General features: G+C 42.6%; 1 protein-coding gene across 2 annotated transcripts in view; it reads right to left on the reverse strand.

Annotated features, from left to right (window-relative positions):
- Positions 1-20652, reverse strand: part of LOC126271967 (C-factor-like) — a 73013-nt gene that overhangs the window by 42037 nt on the left and 10324 nt on the right. Inside the window, exons 1-2 of one of the 2 annotated variants that reach the window (XM_049974438.1) lie at positions 17540-17733; positions 6863-6914 (exon numbers count right to left, since the gene is read on the reverse strand). In XM_049974438.1, the coding sequence (XP_049830395.1) occupies positions 6863-6914; positions 17540-17599 (112 nt within the window). In that variant the 5' untranslated portion in view covers positions 17600-17733. Of the gene's footprint in view, positions 1-6862; positions 6915-17539; positions 17734-20652 lie in introns of those variants that run through there. The other variant, XM_049974430.1, reaches the window with a different exon arrangement.

Raw genomic sequence — 20652 nt, forward strand, 5'->3', positions numbered from 1 at the left:
GTGCAACATAAATAGTGTGAAAATGTATGTCATTCAGCACTAAACAGTCATGCAATTAAGGCTGAAATGAGAACAGGGAAATCCAAAATACCTACTGAACACAGTAGTCCTACATACAATCATGTGCTTAAAAATACAATGTTCAATACACGGAGTGCGTAGAAGACAACTATCTTCAGGTACAGTAAACTTTACAAACAAACATTTGTAGATAAGCACAAATTTCAATTTGTAAATTTCCAGATTTAATGTAAGGATGTACTCTGATAGCCACGGACATGGCCTTGCTGTAATCGTACATGACGATCTTCATGTAAATTCTTCTTCCATTGTGAAACATGGGGTATCTTTGGTAGAAATCACAAGAAACATTAATGCTGAAAATCTCTCTAGTTTGTTACAACATACAGCAATTTGTGGGCACTAATGATGTTTACGACAATGAATTATTCAATGACACTAACAATTTGAAAGAAATTCTGAACTATAGTAGGAGAACACCAGTAAGTGTTGTTGGGATTCCTCAGAGACATGACCTCATAAATACTTCTATTGTGAATGAGTAAATCATCAAGGCCAATACAGTCTGAAAAGTTTTGCAAAGCATTCCAAAAGTCACATTTCTTATCCGTAGATTCGCTTGAGAGAGAATACTTTACACAACATGGTCTACATATAAATATGAAGGGAAAGACACTACAATACCACAAAATCTGAGACATCATAATTCGTTCAACAGATGCAAGGAGAGATGCACCACTGGACAGTACTCATCATCTTCAGAAGCAACAGGACAGCTTTCATCACGGACACCACAAACAGTATCAGCTAACCTGAAGAAATAAGAACCACCTGCACGCAAGCAAAAGAAGAGCATCACCACTAAAATTGAAATGAGCAGTGCGACAGTTACCAAGGACAATAAATCACTAGTAATTTTTTACCAGAATGTTCAGGATACGTCTTGAAAGTCTCTTTGGGTTTGCTGCTGGATCCTAAAATCAACTTGACTCGATATTTCGGTGATCCAACTGTTCGCCATCTTCAGGAAAATGCTGCTTATGCTGATGAGCATTTTCCTGAAGATGGCGAACAGTTGGATCACCGAAATATCGAGTCAAGTTAATTTTAGGATCCAGCAGCAAACCCAAAGACTGCTAAATTAGAAGTACTTTTGCTCGAACAACTGAAAGATGTTTCAGTTTTATGTATGAGTGAACAATGGTTGAAGGAAAACCAAGCTTGTATTGCTAGTATACAAGATTTTAAATGGTTAGTAGGTTCTGTAGAGAGACTTTTATACGTGGAGGAAGATGCACATATGTTAAGCAAGGAACTGAACATAAAGGAATTAATATCAGTAACATAAATAATATTGAAAAAGTGTTTGAATACTGTGTTTGCAAACTGAAAGACTCCAAAATAATCACTTTATGCACATACTGTTTCCCATTAGGCAACTTAATGAAGTTCTTGGACAGTGTAGAAGGACTCATTAGTGAATTAAGGAATTTTAAGGAAAATATTTTGTAGTTGGATATTTCAATGTAAACTTTAAAACAACCTGTCAAAACATGTCTAAGCTGAATAATTTGTTATACTCACACAATTTATCACCAGACCTCTAAAACTACAATTGATCAAATTTTTTAGACTTGCAAACACTTAATGCTAATATAGAAGTGATTGTCACTGGATTCTAAGATCATGAAGCAATAAAAGTTAGTGTAAATAATGTCCTCAGCACATCTACAGAAGATGCATAAATGAGGACAACATTAGGATTTTTAATACTTTGTAAAAAAGTTCAAACTGGGGTTTGGATAAATGTGAAAATGCATATATGAAGTTTGTGTCATTTTTAGCTTGTTACACACATAACTAACCAGAACTAACCCTTGATAACACAGAGGACAAGAAAATCTTCAGAGCAACTTAGAAGGTTAATTACATCAGCTATATAAAATCCTTCAAAATTTAATTTAATCAGCTAGGCAAAAGCAAGTTCTCAAACAGTGTGCAAACTGTTACAGGAACATATAAGGAAGTCATTAGAACAGTAAGAAAATTAAGCAATGATTCATACATCAATAAAAACAAGGGTAACTAAACAATGAAATCAGCTTAGAATGAGATAAACACAAACTTAGGCACAATCTAAGCAAATAGCATCAGCATTGTTATTAAAAGTGAGATCAAAACTATAAATGATCCTTTACATATTGCCAATGTATTCATTAGTCAATATACAATATAGTACAAAATCTTATAAAAAAAGTCACATGAAGGCTAATCATAACATTTCTGTAAATCCCGAAACTATGTCATTGTATCCCACAACAGTACAAAAGATAGAGAATGCGATCAGAAAACTAAAAAAAAACTTCCTGTGGTATAGATGGCATTCCAGATAGCATAATTAAACACAGCAAATATATTGCTCCTCTGCTTGTTGATAGAATTAATGCTTCTTTCAACAGTTGTGCTTTCCCTTGAGAACTTATGCTATCAACATTAAACAATTGTATAAATAATGTACAAAAGACTCTCTCTCTCTTTTTTTTAAAAAAAAAATACAAAAGTGGAATATTTACCAATGAACAAAATGGTTTTATAAAAGATAGATCTATGGAAACTGCCATATATAACTTCCTAAAACTTATTCGAAATTCCATTGATCAAACTGAAGTAAACTGAGGATTTTTTTTTAGATTTATCTAAGGTATTTGATGTTATTGATCATAAAATATAGATTGACAAACTAAACACTATACTGCTATCAAGTCCACAGCACTGCTCATTAAGGGGTTTAAATCATACTTATGTGATAGATACCAGAAAGCAGAAATGGTTCATGAAGGTAAATCCTACTTTTATGGATACGAGAAAGTTGCTCATGGAGTCCACCAAAGATGATTGTTTGGACCCCTCTTGCTCTTGACATTCATAAATGACTTACAAAGTTATTTAACACAGGCTGATGTTGTACTGTTTGCTGATGATAGCAGTCTTTTTGTTAAAGCTCAGAATGTGACTGACTTAAAAAAAAAAAATAAAAAAAATAGAAATAACAACTGAAGAAGCAGCTAAATGGTTTAGAGATAACAGAGAAGAAACCATTATGGATCAATTTCAGGCAAACATCAAATAAATCCTAATATAATAGTGAAGTAATGTAAACAGAAAATACTCCAATACTAATTTTTTTAGGAATTTGATTAGATGAGCTATCTGAAATGGGATAAATATATAGAGTGGCTCAATAAAAAATTAAGTAAATGTCGTTACATATTTGGATGGCTCAAAAACTCCAGGGGTGAAGAAACAGTAATGCATGCGTATTATGCATTCACATGCAGTCATTTTTGAAATCCCATCCCCAGTTCTTTTCTTTGAACATTAATTACCATTACTATGAAACTAGAAATGGAATTTATATTTATGTGGTGTCTCTGGCATGAAGTGACACTTCTTTGTTTATGCTCTTTGATTTTGTCTTGAGTGTTTTGTTCGCTCAAACCATGTTCAACATCCATTCCTGTATTTGCTCTGTTGAGTGTCAAAATAAATGTTAATTCTTACTCAAAAAGTGTGTTATTATGGTTGTACGCCATGTAATACCCACAGTGGTGACCTCGACTTCAACGCTGTGCATTTGGAAATTATTTTCTGCTTAGTTTCATTATTAACAAACTTTGTTGTCTTCGGAACAATGGATCTACCAGAGTCATTTTGTTCTAGTGCCATACACACTTTTAACTGTGCTTGCGTTTACACAAGTGTTCCTAATGTACAGTTGGCTAAAAGTTAACAATTACCTGGTCCCTGCCATGGCAGTGGCCACTTAACAGTTACCAGCCCAGCATGGCCACTGTCAGATGCTACTATGCAGCAATGGCTGCTGCCTGGACAGGGCATGCCACTTAGCGACATTGTGAACGATAATTGTGTGAAGGACGTTGTGTTTCACCCTCCAGTTAAGCAGTTGCCTTCTGGTTGGTTTGATGTGCAGATGCAGTTTGAGAACTATACTTCAAATGTTCACGCACACGGGGTTGCACATTCTTATATGCCTGACGTCAGTGCACCCACCCTCTCCCACCCTCCACCCCCTCACACGCTGTCTCGGCGGCACCGGTCATCTCAGCCGTGTCAGTTTCCGCGGTCGTCGCTCTGTGGTATCACCACGATCACCTTTCGCCCATGCCTGTAATGGCACCGGCCACTTCTTCCATGCCTGCTTCCACATCAGTCCCCTCTTGGCTGCTTCACAAGTGCCTTCCACCTGCTGTTGCATCAGTCCCGGCCGTTACACCCACACTGTGTCAGCCTCTGGGCCTGCAGCTGGAACACATTGTGCTTTCAGTTACACCAGCACATCATGTGCTACTTGTGGCCGCCCCCCGTCCCCCCCTCCCCAACGCATATCTCAGGCGACGCACCATTCACCCCTACTGCACTCCCGGCTTTGGGTGCCCCCCTCCACCGCCAACACAGATCTTTGCATACCAGTGATGCATCAACACGTGTTACTCGGCAGATTTCCAAAGCTGCTTGTGATGCAAAAGGGCAACCCCAGGACTTGGTTCACACTGGTGGACCATCTACTGGGTATCTATGGAATTTTGGATGACAACACACATTTCGTCTGCCTGATGTGCTACCTCCACACCCATCCAGACCTCATCAGAGAGCTACTCCCACTGCCCATCTTGCCCAAGTATTTAATGGCAAAAACATTACTTATCAAACACCCTTCTTGCTCTTCAGCAGAGGCTATCCACCACATCATCCATGATGAGCACCTCGACGACTGCACACCTCTGCAGCTTTGGCGGCACTTTCGTGCATTAATTGATGATCAAACACTACCAGACGCGGTGCTTTGGACTTTGTGGTTGGTCAAACCACTGTCGGACCTGCAACTTCCCCTGGATCTCATGTCACCAACCCTCTCGAGGTTCACCTACGCATGGCCGATCTGGCATACACAGTCATTTGTCACTGTCTGAGATGACATCCACACCACCACCAGTTGATACGCTTGTACCTTTGGTTCTGTGCTCCGCTCACAGAGACCAGCGTGCTCACCTCGGCACCTTAGCTACCTGTCAGGAGCTGCCACCTATCAGCCTACAGGAGGTACTGCCTGCGGCCCCCCGACAGCCACTAACCTCACCCTTGCAGCAGCCTGATCGGCTTCCTGCCCCGACGCAGTGAGCTGCACTGTGCTGGTTCCACGCTACTTATGGGGAAGCCACCCACAACTGTCGCACGCCTGCACCTTTTCCAACAGAGACCGGCGGGCACACTTAGGCACCATGTCCCGCCACAGTTCTTCATGGTGCCTACTGTCTGATGCCACACCACTTGCTCCGGTGGTGCAACGCCTCTCTGTCACTGACTTGTCATCGGGCACTCACTTTCTCATCACACCAATGCCGACGTCAGCGTTATCCAGGCCAAGGACGCAGGCAGCATGCTTTCTGCTGCTAACCTCGATTTGATCACTGCAAATCACTCTCCTCTTGCGGTCTTCGGCTCCATCAAAATGTCGACACGTCCTTGGACCTTCCACATCGTTGATGTTGATGAGCCTGTGCTTGGGGTATCTTTCTACACCATTACGAGCTTTTGCCACACCTGCAGGCAGCTACGCTCCGCCACGTGTCTGGTTCTACCATTCCGTGCTTGAATGAACTCAGTATGTCTCTGCTCTCCGCCTCCTTGGCTATGCTTTCCACATGTGTATCTCAGCTCAAAGGCAGTATGGCACACATAATGGAAAGTTACGTTCGCGCATTGCTACCACCTCTCCTGAATTGGCTCATGCACACAGTACCTTATGCAGCCTCTCTGCAGAGCCACTTCTTTCGATGCTGCCTCCCTTTCCTGCTTTGTCTTCACTCTGCTTCACTCCTGTGTCGAGCTGTACTTTCCCTGCTCCTGGTTCCATGCCAACACAGTTGGACTGGCAGGCCACTCCTGTTCTCGCTTTGTGGGACCTTTCGCATAACGTGGCCGCTGCGCCACACCCTTCATCGTCATCTGCCGCTGATGCCCCACCCAGTTAACTACGGCTTGGCACAGATGCTCTTCTTGCTTCGCGGGATCCCTCGCATTTCGTGGCTACCATGCTGCATCCTCAGTCATTGCCTGCATGCCAATGCTCTGCACACAATATCCTGTCTGGCGCACACCCCCGCCCCCCCCCCTCCCCCTCGCCCCTTCACGCGAATCTCAGCAGTCAGCAATGGCACTGGTCACCAAATCTGCACCATGGATGGCCCGCCCATGCATCATAAAGCTCGACGTCTTAATGCTTCGAAATTGCTACGAGTGAGTACAGTTTCTGTTCAATGAGTAAAGCCTGTGTGGTCCCTCCCAGAGCCACTCCTTGTCGCACCCTGCCGACCTGCCTCCGCTGACACCTCGTCCACCGCGGTTGAGGCCCCCCTTTGCCTTGCTACCACCTGCGCAACTGTCCACCACATGAGACCATGACGACAACACACCTGAACAGCACACTTTGTGCGCCGGATGCCGCCTACGCCTGTTGTTTGCTCTTTGGTTTTGTCTTGAATTTTTTGCTCGTTCGCGCCATGTTCAACATCCATTTCTGTATTTGCTCTGTTCAGTGACGAAATAAATGTTAATTCTTACTCTAAAAGTGTTATTACGGTTCTTTGCCACTTTTTTCCCCTTCTACTGATATGAGCTGTTCTATAGGTAGCTCACAGTAATTTATTTCTTGCTGATACTATTTTAAGGTAGATAGATATAGCAAACAGAAACAGATCTTTCAGCAAACAACTAAAGTAAATTGAATTGAAAACCAAAAGAACCAAAACATTTTACTCACCAAATTTTAGTATGTGAACATTTTTATGGCAGCTTGCAATTTTATTAAGATCCTGAAACAGGAATTTTTTTTAGAGAAACACAATAATTAATATTTTTAAATTTATTATTTTACTGTCTACTAATATTGATAAAGATAGAAAAATTCTCTTGCACACTTTCTCAATTAAGCACATGGCAAGCATGCAATTAGTTAACAGTAGGAAGCATTCCGAACAACAGAACATCTTTGGAAGTTCTGGGCATGGCTGCAAGAAGCTGTGTCTTTTCATGTTCAAATGAGAAATGTGCCAACAGATGAAGTATCTCCAAACCACTGCATCATAACAAAGTGCGTAAGTGTGCAGTAACATTCATACCATTACATCATAATAAATTGTATAAGTGTTGAGTAACTACATAATTCTACCACCAGAATTATGACTTAAACTGTTGTGAATGATTATTAATTTGGCATTTTGGCTTACTATTAAAAGTTAATCAATTACTCTTCTTTACAAATGATAGGTACTCCTTCAAATAAAATGTTTGCTCAGCCAAATTTTATATAGTCTTATATATTTAAACCCAGACATCATTTATATAGTACGAATTACAAGACCTTTAATACTTTCTAATATTTATCAGGTATTGTCATAACAGAAGACTACTGATGCCTCACTGCTGCAACTATACACGAAAGTAAATCATAATTCATTCACACAGCATGCTATTTAAATCTCAACATGAAAGAGAACTTTCAGAGTCAAGTTATACATTAAAAATCAGCCAGCCACTTCAGGTAACTTCCATAGAGTACACTAACAACAAATAATGACTACCGTTAATCTACTCACATCAGTAATTATAATTAGCTATTTCTACACTACTTTATGCATTATTGGATCAAAAGTATCTGGACATCTATTAGTGGACATTAACATGGAGAGTGTTCATTCTACAACTGTATGACTACTTCAACTCTGCTGGGAACACTTTTAGTGAGGTATCTAGATGTCTATCATGGAATGTCAGCCCATCCTTCCTCAAGAGCTGAAACCATAGATGGTAGTAATGTTCTACAATGGGGTATGGAGTGAAGTTGACATTCTAACTCATTCGAAAGATGTTCCGCTCGGTTCATATTAGGACTCTAGACAGGCAACTCCACTTCAGGAATATTATTAACTACAAACCACTGTCTCACATGCATTGCATTACATCATAGAGCACTGTCATGCTGATACAAATAATCGTCACCGCTGAGCAGTTCCTCTATTGTACACAGTATACAATGCTGTAAATTGTGTTCATATCCTTTCATATTTAGCATTTTCCCGTGCATAACAAGAGGACCACACCATAACCATGATAAGCATACTGCATTGCTGGCACTATGCATGATGGCAGGTAACATTCTTCAGGCATTTGCCAAACACAAACACTTCCATCAGATTTCCACAGAGTACAACATGATTCATCACTCCAAATAACTTGTTTCCAATCCTCCATTGTACAGTACCATTGCTCTTTACACCACCTCAAGTGTCATGCCACTGAAAACAGAAATGTCTAGCCTAAGAGCAGCTGCTCAACCACTGTATCCCATTTTTTTTCTCCCTATGCACAGTCATTGTACTACCTGGACTGCTGGTGCCACTTTGGAACTCATAGGTGATTCCTTCCACAGATTTCATATGGCTTTTTACAACTGCTATCCACAAAATTTGACAGTACCTTTGTGTCAGTAAATGAAATCTATCTGGTCTAAGGGTTTACAAGGTTTGAAATGCCTCTCATGGACTTGTTCCAATTAGATGATATTCCATGATTAGGCCACTGTTATATCCACAGATTACCACCCATATACGAACAAAAATTTTTATTTGGTGGAGCAAGGCCACCTCTTAAATTTACAAAAAGATAAACTTTCTTCGAAAACGAAAAGGCTTCTTCTCCTACCAAAAGTTTATAACAAGCCAAAGCATAATCCACCTTGTGGAATTGAAATATTAGCAACTGAACTGAATTTAGACACTATCTGGCAGATGCTGAGGAAATAGACAGAGTCCACGGCCGATGGCTGGCGTAGCGAAGACATGGCACCTCAACATTTCGGCTGTGTCGAAGTATCTTCCGGGCAGCAGTCCACGGCGGGTCAAAAGATGCCTGTTTCCCTTTCTTCTGGCTATTTAATATGGCAGCTCCAGTCTTCCTCTGCTGATTACGGATTGATGATTGGTGGCTATTGTCAATCCCTGACTGGTGGTGGTGATATCATAGTGTGACCATCCACGCCAGGAAAAGGTTCAAGTGTGTGAGTAGTTCACGGCTGATTAAATGTTTGGCAGGAATGCCTCTAGCACCAGCTGGCGGAACGCACTGGTACTAAGTTGCAGGTGCCGCTTAAGTCTGCCGCGGTAGCCGCCCATTGCGTTTGTGTGGGTTACTTCCTGTCCCCTTCTGTAGTGGCAGGACTCACTCTTGTGGCATCTAGTCATCAATTCTGCATTACATAGGGGTGTTCAGATATTTCTGATTAGATAGCATACAGACACTACATATACGCAATATTAAGAAAATAGCAGTTAATTTGAAAAAGAAGGGAAATGCTTTTGTTCTTACCCTATTTAGCTGCTGTTTCTGCCTGCTACTTCATACAAAACATCTACGCAATGATTTCAGATACCACTATCAGCTGTCTATTTATTGTTTTGTGTGAACATTGATATTAACCAGCAATTTACATCCCTAACTCCAAACAAACTGATAAATTATAGGAGTGGCAAATGACATACTTCTTTACATTGTTCTTGACTATTTGGGGTCTTCCAGTTTCCCGTCTGATACCTTCTACTAATGTGTTACAGACTTTTGCATTGTTCATTAAACGACTGTGGGGAACTGTGTCAAATGCCTTGCGGAAGTCAAGAAACACGGCATCTACCTGTGAACCTGTGTCTAAGGCCCTCTGAGTCTCGTGGACGAATAGCGCGAGCTGGGTTTCACACGACCATCTTTTTCGAAACCCATGCTGATTCCTACAGAGTAGATTTCTAGTCTCCAGAAAAGACATTATACTCAAACATAATACGTGTTCCAAAATTCTACAACTGATCGACGTTAGAGATATAGGTCTATAGTTCTGCACATCTGTTCGACGTCCCTTCTTGAAAACGGGGATGACCTGTGCCCTTTTCCAATCCTAGAAGAGCGAAGCGTTCCAAAGGATTGGAAAAGGGCACAGGTCATCCCCGTTTTCAAGAAGGGACGTCGAACAGATGTGCAGAACTATAGACCTATATCTCTAATGTCGATCAGTTGTAGAATTTTGGAACGCGTATTATGTTCGAGTATAATGTCTTTTCTGGAGACTAGAAATCAACTCTGTAGGAATCAGCATGGGTTTCGAAAAAGACGGTCGTGTGAAACCCAGCTCGCACTATTCGTCCACGAGACTCAGAGGGCCTTAGACACGGGTTCACAGGTAGATGCCGTGTTTCTTGACTTCCGCAAGGCGTTTGACACAGTTCCCCACAGTCGTTTAATGAACAAAGTAAGAGCATACGGACTATCAGATCAATTGTGTGATTGGATTGAGGAGTTCCTAGATAACAGAACGCAGCATGTCACTCTTAATGGAGAGAAGTCTTCCGAAGTAAGAGTGATTTCAGGTGTGCCGCAGGGGAGTGTCATAGGACCGTTGCTGTTCACAATATATATAAATGACCTGGTGGATGACATCGGAAGTTCACTGAGGCTTTGTGCAGATGATGCTGTGGTGTATCGAGAGGTTGCAACAATGGCAAATTGTACTGAAATGCAGGAGGATCTGCAGCGAATTGACGCATGGTGCACGGAATGGCAATTGAATCTCAATGTAGAAAAGTGTAATGTGATGCGAATACATAGAAAGATAGGTCCCTTATCATTTAGCTACAAAATAGCAGGTCAGCAACTGGAAGCAGTTAATTCCATAAATTATCTGGGAGTACGCATTAGGAGTGATTTAAAATGGAATGATCATATAAAGTTGATCGTCGGTAAAGCAGATGCCAGACTGAGATTCATTGGAAGAATCCTAAGGAAATGCAATCTGACAACAAAGGAAGTAGGTTACAGTACGCTTGTTCGCCCAATGCTTGAATACTGCTCAGTAGTGTGGGGTCCGCACCAGGTAGGGTTGATAGAAGAGATAGAGAAGATCCAACAGAGAGCAGCGCGCTTCGTTACAGGATCATTTAGTAATTGCGAAAGCGTTACGGAGATGATAGATAAACTCCAGTGGAAGACTCTGCAGGAGAGACGCTCAGTAGCTCGGTACGGGCTTTTGTTAAAGTTTCGAGAACATACCTTCACCGAAGAGTCAAGCAGTATATTGCTCCCTCCTACGTATATCTCGCGAAGAGACCATGAGGATAAAATCAGAGAGATTAGAGCCCACACAGAAGCATACCGACAATCCTTCTTTCCGCGTACAGTACGAGACTGGAATAGAAGGGAGAACCGATAGAGGTACTCAGGGTACCCTCCGCCACACACCATCAGGTGGCTTGCGGAGTATGGATGTAGATGTAGATGTAGATGTAGATGTAGACTAGAAAACTCAATTCTGAACTCTGAAGAGGGATGAGTAAACTATACACAAATTATTTTTACTTTTAGTATTGCAGTTGTGAAGTTCAAAGTTCATCTTAACTTCACTCTTACTAATAACTAAAAACTTCACAGTTAATGTACTGACACAAGTGTAAAACTCAGCAAAGTGGCACAGTTGTTACCACACTGAACTTGCATTCAGGAGGACAATGGTTCAAACCCTCAACTGGCCATCTTGATTTAGGTTTTCCATGATTTCCCTAAATCTCTTCATGCAAATTCTGAGATGGTTCCTTTGAAAGGGTATAGACGACTTCCTTTCCTAATCCGATGGGACCGATGACTTCGCTGTTTGGTCCTCTCTCCCAAATCAACTGACCAACCAACAAGAGTAAAACTCCCAAGATCTCTGACAAAGCTTCTGCAAGATATTTGGCTATCACCTTCATATTCCATTCTTAATTGACATATTTTTTAGAATAAATACTTCCTTGACATTAGCAAATTGTCCCAGGAGATCATGCCACAAGAGAGTGATGAGGGAAAGTGTGCTAGCGATCCTATCCACAGGTCATAGAAGTGAGAGAGATTTCTAAATTTAAGACAGGCAGAAATGAGCTCGCTGGTTAACTTATCCATGTTCTAGTTCCACCTAAGTTTCTTTTTATTACTCAACTGGATGACAAGGTACTCACACATGGAGTTATATTTACACTCATGCTCGTAAAATAAGGATAATGCAGATACATGTTGAAACAAGACTCTGGTGGCAGTTTGCGGGTTTAAATCACCTTGGGGTACGACCATGCAGTGCATTTTACCTGCTGTCTTTGCACTGTGGCACTGGCAGCAGTCCACATACACAGAGGTGTGTTGGTACATGTCAGAGTACGGTGCAGCGAGTATGTGTGCAAATGTTTACAGACATGCTAACGGTGACTGTGTGTTGAAAATGGCTCAAAGAACACATATTGATGATGTTATGAGGGGTAGAATACTAGGTCAAACACAGCAGGTCGTAGCACGGGCCCTCCGTGTGCCACAAAGTGTGATTTCAAGATTGTGGCAACGATTCCCCAGCACACAGGAAACGCATCCAGATGCTACAGTGCGGGATGTCCACAGTGTACAACACCACAAGAAGACCAATGTCTCACCATCTGTGCCCACAGATGGCTACAAAGTACCGCAGGTAGCTCTGCTCAGTACCTTACTGCAGCCATCGGAACAGCTGTCTCCAGACACACAGTCTACAGACAACTGAACAGACATGGTTTATTTGCCCAGAGACCTGCAAGGTACATTCCACTGACCCGTGGTCACAGGAGAGCCTGTAAAGCCTGGTGCCAAGAACACAGTCTATGATCATTGGAACAGTGGTCCCAGGTTATGTTCACGGACGAGTCCAGGTATAGTATGAACAGTGATTCTCGCCACGTTTTGATCTGGCGTGAACCAGGAACCAGATACCAACCCCTTAATGTCCTTGAAAGGGACCTGTATGGAGGTCGTGGTTTGATGGTGTGGGGTAGGGTTATGATTGGTGCACGTAAACCCCTGCATGTTTTTGACAGAGGAACTGTAATAGGTCAGGTGTATCAGAATGTCATTTTGCACCAGTATGTCCACCTTTTCAGGGATGCAGTGGGTTCCTACCTTCCTCCTGATAGATGATAACACACAGCTCCACCAAAGTGCCATCATGGAGGAGTACCTTGAAACAAAAGATATCAGGCATATGGAATAGCCTGCCTGTTCTCCAGACCTAAACCCCACCGAGCTCATCTGGCATGGTCTTGGTCAACGTATCACTGCACGTCTTCAAACCCCTAGGACACTTCAGGAGCTCTGACAGGCAATGGTTCAAGAATGGAAGGCTGTACCCCAGCAGCTGCTTGAACACTTGATCCAGAGTATTTCAACCCATTGTGTGGCCTATCTATGTGTGCATGGTGATCATATCCCATATTGATGTTGGGTTACATGTGCACGAAACAGTGGCATTTTGTAGCACATGTGTTTTGGGATGGTTTTCTCAACTTATCACCAATACTGTGGACTTACAGATCTGTGTCACGTCCCTCCCCCCCCCCCCTTTCCCCACCTAGCAAAACTGCTACGGTCATTAGCGCTCCGGTCTGTGGCTTAGGGAAAGGTAAAAAAAAACAAATTGGAAATCAGCAGCAATGGGAGCGAAACTCAAAAGGTGGGGAAACTAAATAACAGAAGGAAAGCTTAGAAAACTACTACAGAAGGGGAGGGGGGGTTGTTTTCCTCAAAAAGAGCTTCAAATGACCGACGTCATTTCACTGACACTAATAAACTTGAGGACGCGATCGGCTGAGTGCGCGTCATCTGCTTCAACGGAAGATACATCAGGTGACAGCTGTAGATGAGCACGTAGTGGAGTAAAATAGGGGCAATGAAGTAAAAGGTGTCTCACTGTCCACAGTTGAGACCAGTGGGGACAAACCGGGGGAGGATCGCCACTAAAAGATGTCATGTCGATGGCTAAAAAGACAGTGTCCTATCCAAAGTATAGTTAAAATTACCTCCCTCCGAAGACGAGTTCGGGAAGAAGAGGTCCAAGCACAGGGAAGAGCTTCCACATCTCGCAATTTATTATCGGGAAGTGTAGACCAATGTGCATGCCGTAAAAGAGCAACATGATGACATATAACACTCTGTAGATCTGCAAAGAGAACTATGCAAACCGCGGGCTGAAGAAGAGAGACTGTAGCCTCGGCTGATTTATTGGCCACCTCATTTCACAGATACCGTGTCCTGGGATCCAGAGGAATGCCACAGAGACGTCCCCTAAGTGGAGCAAGTGGAGGCAGTCCTGAATCTGGTGGACCAGAGGGTGGACAGGGTAAAGAGCTTGGAGACTGAGGAGAGAGCTGAGCGAATCTGAGTGTATAATATACTGTATCTGCTGATGGCTGTGGATATATTGGACAGCCTGGAGAACAGCGTAAAGCTCCGCAGTAGAAACCAAACAATGGTCGGGAAGCTAAAATCGATTAGGGGTGTCACCAACAATGTAGGCACTCCCAACACTAAATTATGTTTTTCAGCCGTCAGTGTAAATAAATGTGGCATCCTTCATTTGTGCGCATAGAGCAGCAATGCCCGACGATAAATGAGAGAAGGAGTACCATCCTTGGAAAGCTAACAAAGGTCACGAAGCAGGCAGGTCCAGGGGCAGAGACAAGGCTGGTTCTTATTATTTTATGTTTTATGTATTTATAATTTTGGCTTTTTTAGTTAAGATGCCAATATTTTTGGTTCATTTATGAGCCCCAGTACCCCCAGTTGTCAAGAAAGGTTTAGGAAAGTGGAACGAAAGAGAACATAGGAGTTGATGGATGTGGACTCCCAGTGGTAGTGGAGAGGAAGGGCCGCCTGCATACCCTAAATCCAAGGAGGCGTCCAAAAAAAAAAAGGTCATGGGCCAGATTAGCAGGTATGGAAGACAGATGGCTAGCATAATGACTCAGAAGGACAGCTCGCCGATTGGAAAGCGGAGGTTCAGCAGTCTCAGCATAAAGGCTTTCCACAGGGCTAGTGTAAAAATCTCCAGATGCTAAACGCAGTCCACGGTGGTGGACAAAGTCGAGACGCCAAAGAATAGACGGCCGAGCAGAGGAGTAAACTATGATTCCATAGTGCAATTTCGAGCGCACTAAGACACGATAGAGGCGGAGAAGGACCACTCAGTCCACTCCCCAGGAGGTACTATTCAGAACACAGAGGGTGTTCACAAATCACAGACAGTGAGCTGAAAGATAGGAAACATGGGAGGAACCAGCACAGTTTTCTGTCAAACATAAGTCCCAAGGATTTAGCGACATCCACAAATTGAAGGTCAACAGGTCCTAGATGTAGGGAAGGCAGAAGAAACTCTGTACAAGACCAAAAATTGACACAAATGGTCTTACTGGGAGAAAAGCAGAAGACAATTTCGATGCTCCCAGAGTGAAGGCGATCAAGACATCCTTGAAGACGTTGTTCAAGGAGGGTGGTCCATTGAGAGCTGTAGTAGATCGCAAAATCATCCACAAATAGGGAGCCCAAGACATCAAGAAGGAGACAATCCATAATTGGATTTATAGCTATGGCAAACAGTACAACACATAGCACTGAGCCCTGGGGTACCCCGTTTTATTGGGAGAAATTACGGGAGAGAGTAGTGTTCACCCGCACTTTAAATGTGTGCTCTGCCATAAATTCACAAATAAAAACAGGCAGCTGGCCTCGAAAGCCCCAAGAGAACAGTACGCGGAGGATGCCTGTCTTCCAACAGGTATTGTATGCTCTCTCCAGATCAAAAAGTATTGCTACTGTTTGGCGTTTCCTGAGAAAATTGTTCATGATGTAAATGGAGAGAGCAACAAGATGGTCAACTGCAGAACGATGCTTTCGGAAACCACATTGGGCAGATGTTAAAAGGCTTCATGACTCCAGCCACCAAGCTCAACGGAAATTCACCATACGCTCCAAAACCTTACATACACTACTCATGAGAGAAATGGGGCGATAGCTAGAGGGAAGATGTTTGTCCTTTCCAGGTTTCGGAACAGGAATGATGATAGCTTCCTGCCATCCTCTGGGAAAAGTACTGTCGGTCCAAATTCGATTATAAAGGCGAAGGAGGTAAAACAGACTATGGTGTGATAAATGCAGCAACATTTGGATGTGGATACCATCCAATGATGGGGTGGAAGAGCGAGAAGAAGAGAGTGCATGTTGGAGATCCCGCATGGAGAAAACAGTATTATAGGTTTCGCTATTTTGAGAGGAGAAAGCAAGAGGTCGCACTTCCGCTGCACGTTTCTTTGGGAGAAAGGCTGGCATGTAATTTGAAGAGCTCGAAATCTCAGCAAAGTGTTGACCCAATGAGTTAGAAATTACGACAGGGTCTACTAAGGTATCATGCGTTACAGTGAGCCCAGAGATCGGGGAGAAAGTAGGCGTGCCAGATAACCATCGAATTCGACTTCACACTTTTGAGAAGGGAGTGAAGGTGTTAATAGAGCAAGTAAAGAAGTCCCAGCTTGCCTTCTTGCTGTCGCGGATGATGCGACGGCATCATGCATGTAACTGCTTATAGTGGATACAGTTGTCCAAAGTAGGATGGTGGTGGAAAACGTGAAGAGCGCGTCGCCATTCACGTACTGCGTCATGGCATGCCTCGTTCCACCAAGGAAATGGGGGGGGGGGGGGGGGGGCAGGGAAAATCGGAGGTGCAAGGTATTGAACATTCTGCGGCTGTAAGAATAACTTCTGTAACATGAGTGACCTGATTGTCAACGCTAGCAAAGTGACGGTCATCGAATGTCGCTAGAGATGAAAAAAGTGTCCAATCGGCTTGGGCAAACTTCCAGCATCTCGGGCGCAGAGATGGTAGTTGTGGCTGCAATCGAAGGACACATGGAAAATGGTCACTCGAGTGTGTATCAGCAAGAGCAAACCATTCAAAGTGCAGAGCTAGCTGAACAGTGCTGACCGAAAGGTCCAAATGAGAGAAATTAGTCATGGAGGCACACAAAAATGTAGGTTCTCCAGTGTTGAGGCAAACAAGATCCACTTGGTGGAAGATGTCAATGAATAGGGAGCCTCGCAGACAAGGACACAGAGATCCCCAAAGTGGGTAGTGGGCACTGAAGGCCCTAACCAGCAAATAGAGGGGGCGGGAGCTGACCAAGGAGATGAAGGTGATCAGCTCTTGCCATCAGTGTGGGCGATGGAATGTATACGGTACAAAGAGAGAAGGTGTATCCAGAATGGGAAAGACTGACAGCAACAGCTTGAAAGGAACTGTTTAAGGGGATTGGGTGGTAATAGACAGTATCATGGAGAAGAATCATAAGTCCTCCGTGTGCTGAAGTGTCTTCAACAGAGGGGAGATCAAACCGGACTGACTGAAAACGAAGGAAAACAAAGCGATCATGGGGATGCAGCTTTGTTTCCTGAAGACAGAAGATGATTGGCGAGAAGGATCATAAGAGGATCAACAATTCATCCTGATTGGCTATAATGCCTCAGATATTCCAATGGATAATTGACGTAGGGTGGACAGAAAAGGGAAGAATCTTACCATGGTTGCTCTCAACTCAACGACTGCTGAGAGCTGGCGGCCGACAGTGTGGAGCAGCATTCAGCCAAAGGCAGAAGATCTTGATCCATAGGTTGTTTGGGGGCAGCTCCTGCCACCAGCGACTGGCCGGTTGATCGGCTGCCAGCAGTGCACCTTGGCGACATTGAAGACGGTCGAAGGTGGTTACCACCAGGTGGCGCTGTAGATGAGACACACCGTGGCAGAGAAGGAGAGGAACTTGGTTTCTTATGAGCCTTCTTGGAAACAGGATGTTGAGATGAGGGAGGAAACAATGATTGTGAAGCTGAGGTACATAGAAAATCTTCACAAGTAGGCTCTTTTTTGGAAGTCTGGGTGTCTGATTTTGGGTCTTGTGATTTAGCAGAAGCCGATGAGGGGTGAGCCGTAGGGTGAGCAGGTGATAGTGGGGGAGGTTGAACGGGCGATCTTTGTGGTGGGCGGTCTGACAGCTGTGGCACTAAAGGTGAGATCATAAGTCTGCGTGGCTGCCTCCTTAGTAGGCAAGGACAGTGCTATATCTACCTGCTGGAGGCACCGTGGACTTTCGACTGGCAAAAAACTTACAAGCAGCAAAGGTAGACACCTTTTCCTACACTCTGATTTCGTGAATAAGCTGTTCATCTTTGAAAATGGGGCAATCTCTAGAGGAAGCAGCATGGTCAACCATACAGTTGATGCAACGAGGGGATGGAGGTGGACAAGCACCCTCATGGGCATCCTTGCCACACGTAACGCATTTGGCCAGATTAGAACACGACTGGCTGGTATAATTAAACTGCTGACACCGATAGCAACGCGTAGGGTTGGGGATGTAAGGGCGAACTGAAATGATTTCATAGCCTGCTTTAATGTTCGATGGAAGTTGAACTCTGTCAAATGTCAAAAAGATAGTATGGGTTGGTACGAAGTCCTAGTCAACCCTTTTCATGACTCAATGAACAGCCATTATGCCCTGGTCAGAAAGGTAGTTTTGAATTTCCCTGTTGAACAATCCGGCAAGTGAGCATGTATAAACCACCCTGCGTGATGAATTTAAAGTGTGGTGTGCTTCCACCCGGACAGGGAAGGTATGTAGCAGTGAAGTTTGCAGCAATTTTTGTGCTTAGAGGGCACTGACTGTTTCTAACAACAAGGTGTCATTTCGTAAACAGGAACAAGACTATACAGGACTCCATCGACACTTTTCTGAATAATGAAAGGGTTAACTGTGGAGAAGTCTTAACCTTCGTCCGACCGAGAAACAACAAGAAAATGTGGCACAGATGAAAGAAATGTCTGTGGCTGAGAATCATTTAATTTTTGCTTGTGTGTTCCCTATGTGCCCATGCTATTAGTGCCAGTTTTGTGTAGTGCCATGTTGCGTGGCATCACATTCTGAAATTATCCTTCATTTACGAGCATGAGTGTAGTATGTGGCAACCGACCTCTTCTTTTGATACTTATGAGTTATATTTATTTATTTCAGATTGCATAATATTTGTTTTTATAAGATTATGAGTTAAACTGTTTTCTGTGAACCACAAGTAAGGCTTCTTTTTCATGGTGATGGCTACTTACCCAACATCCATAGGACCATTAGATGTTATTTATTTATTCCAATGAAAGTCAGTTTTCTTGTAGCAGTATTTTTTATTTTATTTTGATGTTTATCTCATTTATGCCATATCAATTTCAAGACAATATTGTTTGATCTTCTGGTACCCATTGGACTTGCTTCATGAACTGAACACTGTTAAGTACTGAAATCAAGGGAGGAACCTATAATCCATCAGCTTCAAAGTTGAATAACTTGTGCCAAACACCTTCTATTCTCTGTGTCAAATTGAAAATGCCCTTTTTTATTTATTTCTACCAGGACTATATTTGTGAGGGCTTATATTGCTTTTTTTTTGTAGAGATGCTTTTTCAAAATCCAAATTAAGCTACTGTAAAAAGGTTATTGTCAGAAAGGTGGTGTAGCATTCTATTATAAGCTACCTTCACAAACATTTCTGAGCTCACAGAAAAGAGGGAGGTAAGTCTATAGTTACAAGTTCCTTGATTTTCTTCACTTTTACATAAAGGAGATAAAGGAGTTGTTATTGCATACATCAGTGTTTCAGGAAGTATTGCTCAACCCATTGATTGTTTACAAAAGTAACTCGAGGGGAGTTCTACCAAGCAATGACAATTTTGTTTGGAATATCATCATAACTAGAAGAGTCCCTTCTTTTATGAGACACAATTATTTTTGTGATCTCTTTAGCAATTTATTGGGATAACTTATGTGTACTGGTGAACTATGTTATATGTGTCCAAGCAAATCTAAATAAACTGGTTTCAATTACGTATTTTTGTCTCCTCGTGTTATCAGCTATTGACATAATGAATTAAATAAGCTTAGTGCCCAATGACTTAAAATTTTACATCATCTGTACCCATCGTTTTCCATACCAGTTTTATTTATTTCACATCTAATAAGTCTTCAGATTGTCTTTGCTCTGTTCTTGTAATTTTAATTTTTTTATTTTATTTATTTATTTTTCATAGTGGATGGTCATTACTTCTTTGATGAAAGGGTGAAGAATTTTGCAATATCACTTGGAGTTCACTTTCAAGTTTTGATCAGAATTAGCTAATTGCATTAAATGAACACCATGCACCTTAGAGAGGTATTAAAATGTTTGGAACACTATGGTGTGGGTAACCTGAAGTTATATCCCTAAGCCACTGGATACCAGATGCAGGTTCCCTGCCATTGACAGAGAAGGTTGATGCCATTCCGCAAGTGCCAAAGCTAACAAAGCTAAGTTAAAACTCATGGATGTTCCCAGTGATGACGTCCAGTTATAAGGGGCATTCATTAAGCAATGCAACACTTTTTGTTCTTACAGCATATTGATTTCATTCAGGATTCCAATACAACATATTATTCCCCATTCTTCTGGCTACAAACCCTATTTTTAATCATAATCCCTGTTCAGTGTGATGACCTTACACCACCTAACTGGGAGGGCCTGTATGCTTGCATGGTACTGCTCTACTGTGAGTTCACATGTGGCACGCACAGGGCTCCCAGCTATTATGATCCATTGTTCATTTCCGTGCTGCAT

Source organism: Schistocerca gregaria, chromosome 1, assembly GCF_023897955.1.
Source record: "Schistocerca gregaria isolate iqSchGreg1 chromosome 1, iqSchGreg1.2, whole genome shotgun sequence".
NCBI lineage: Eukaryota > Metazoa > Arthropoda > Insecta > Orthoptera > Acrididae > Schistocerca > Schistocerca gregaria.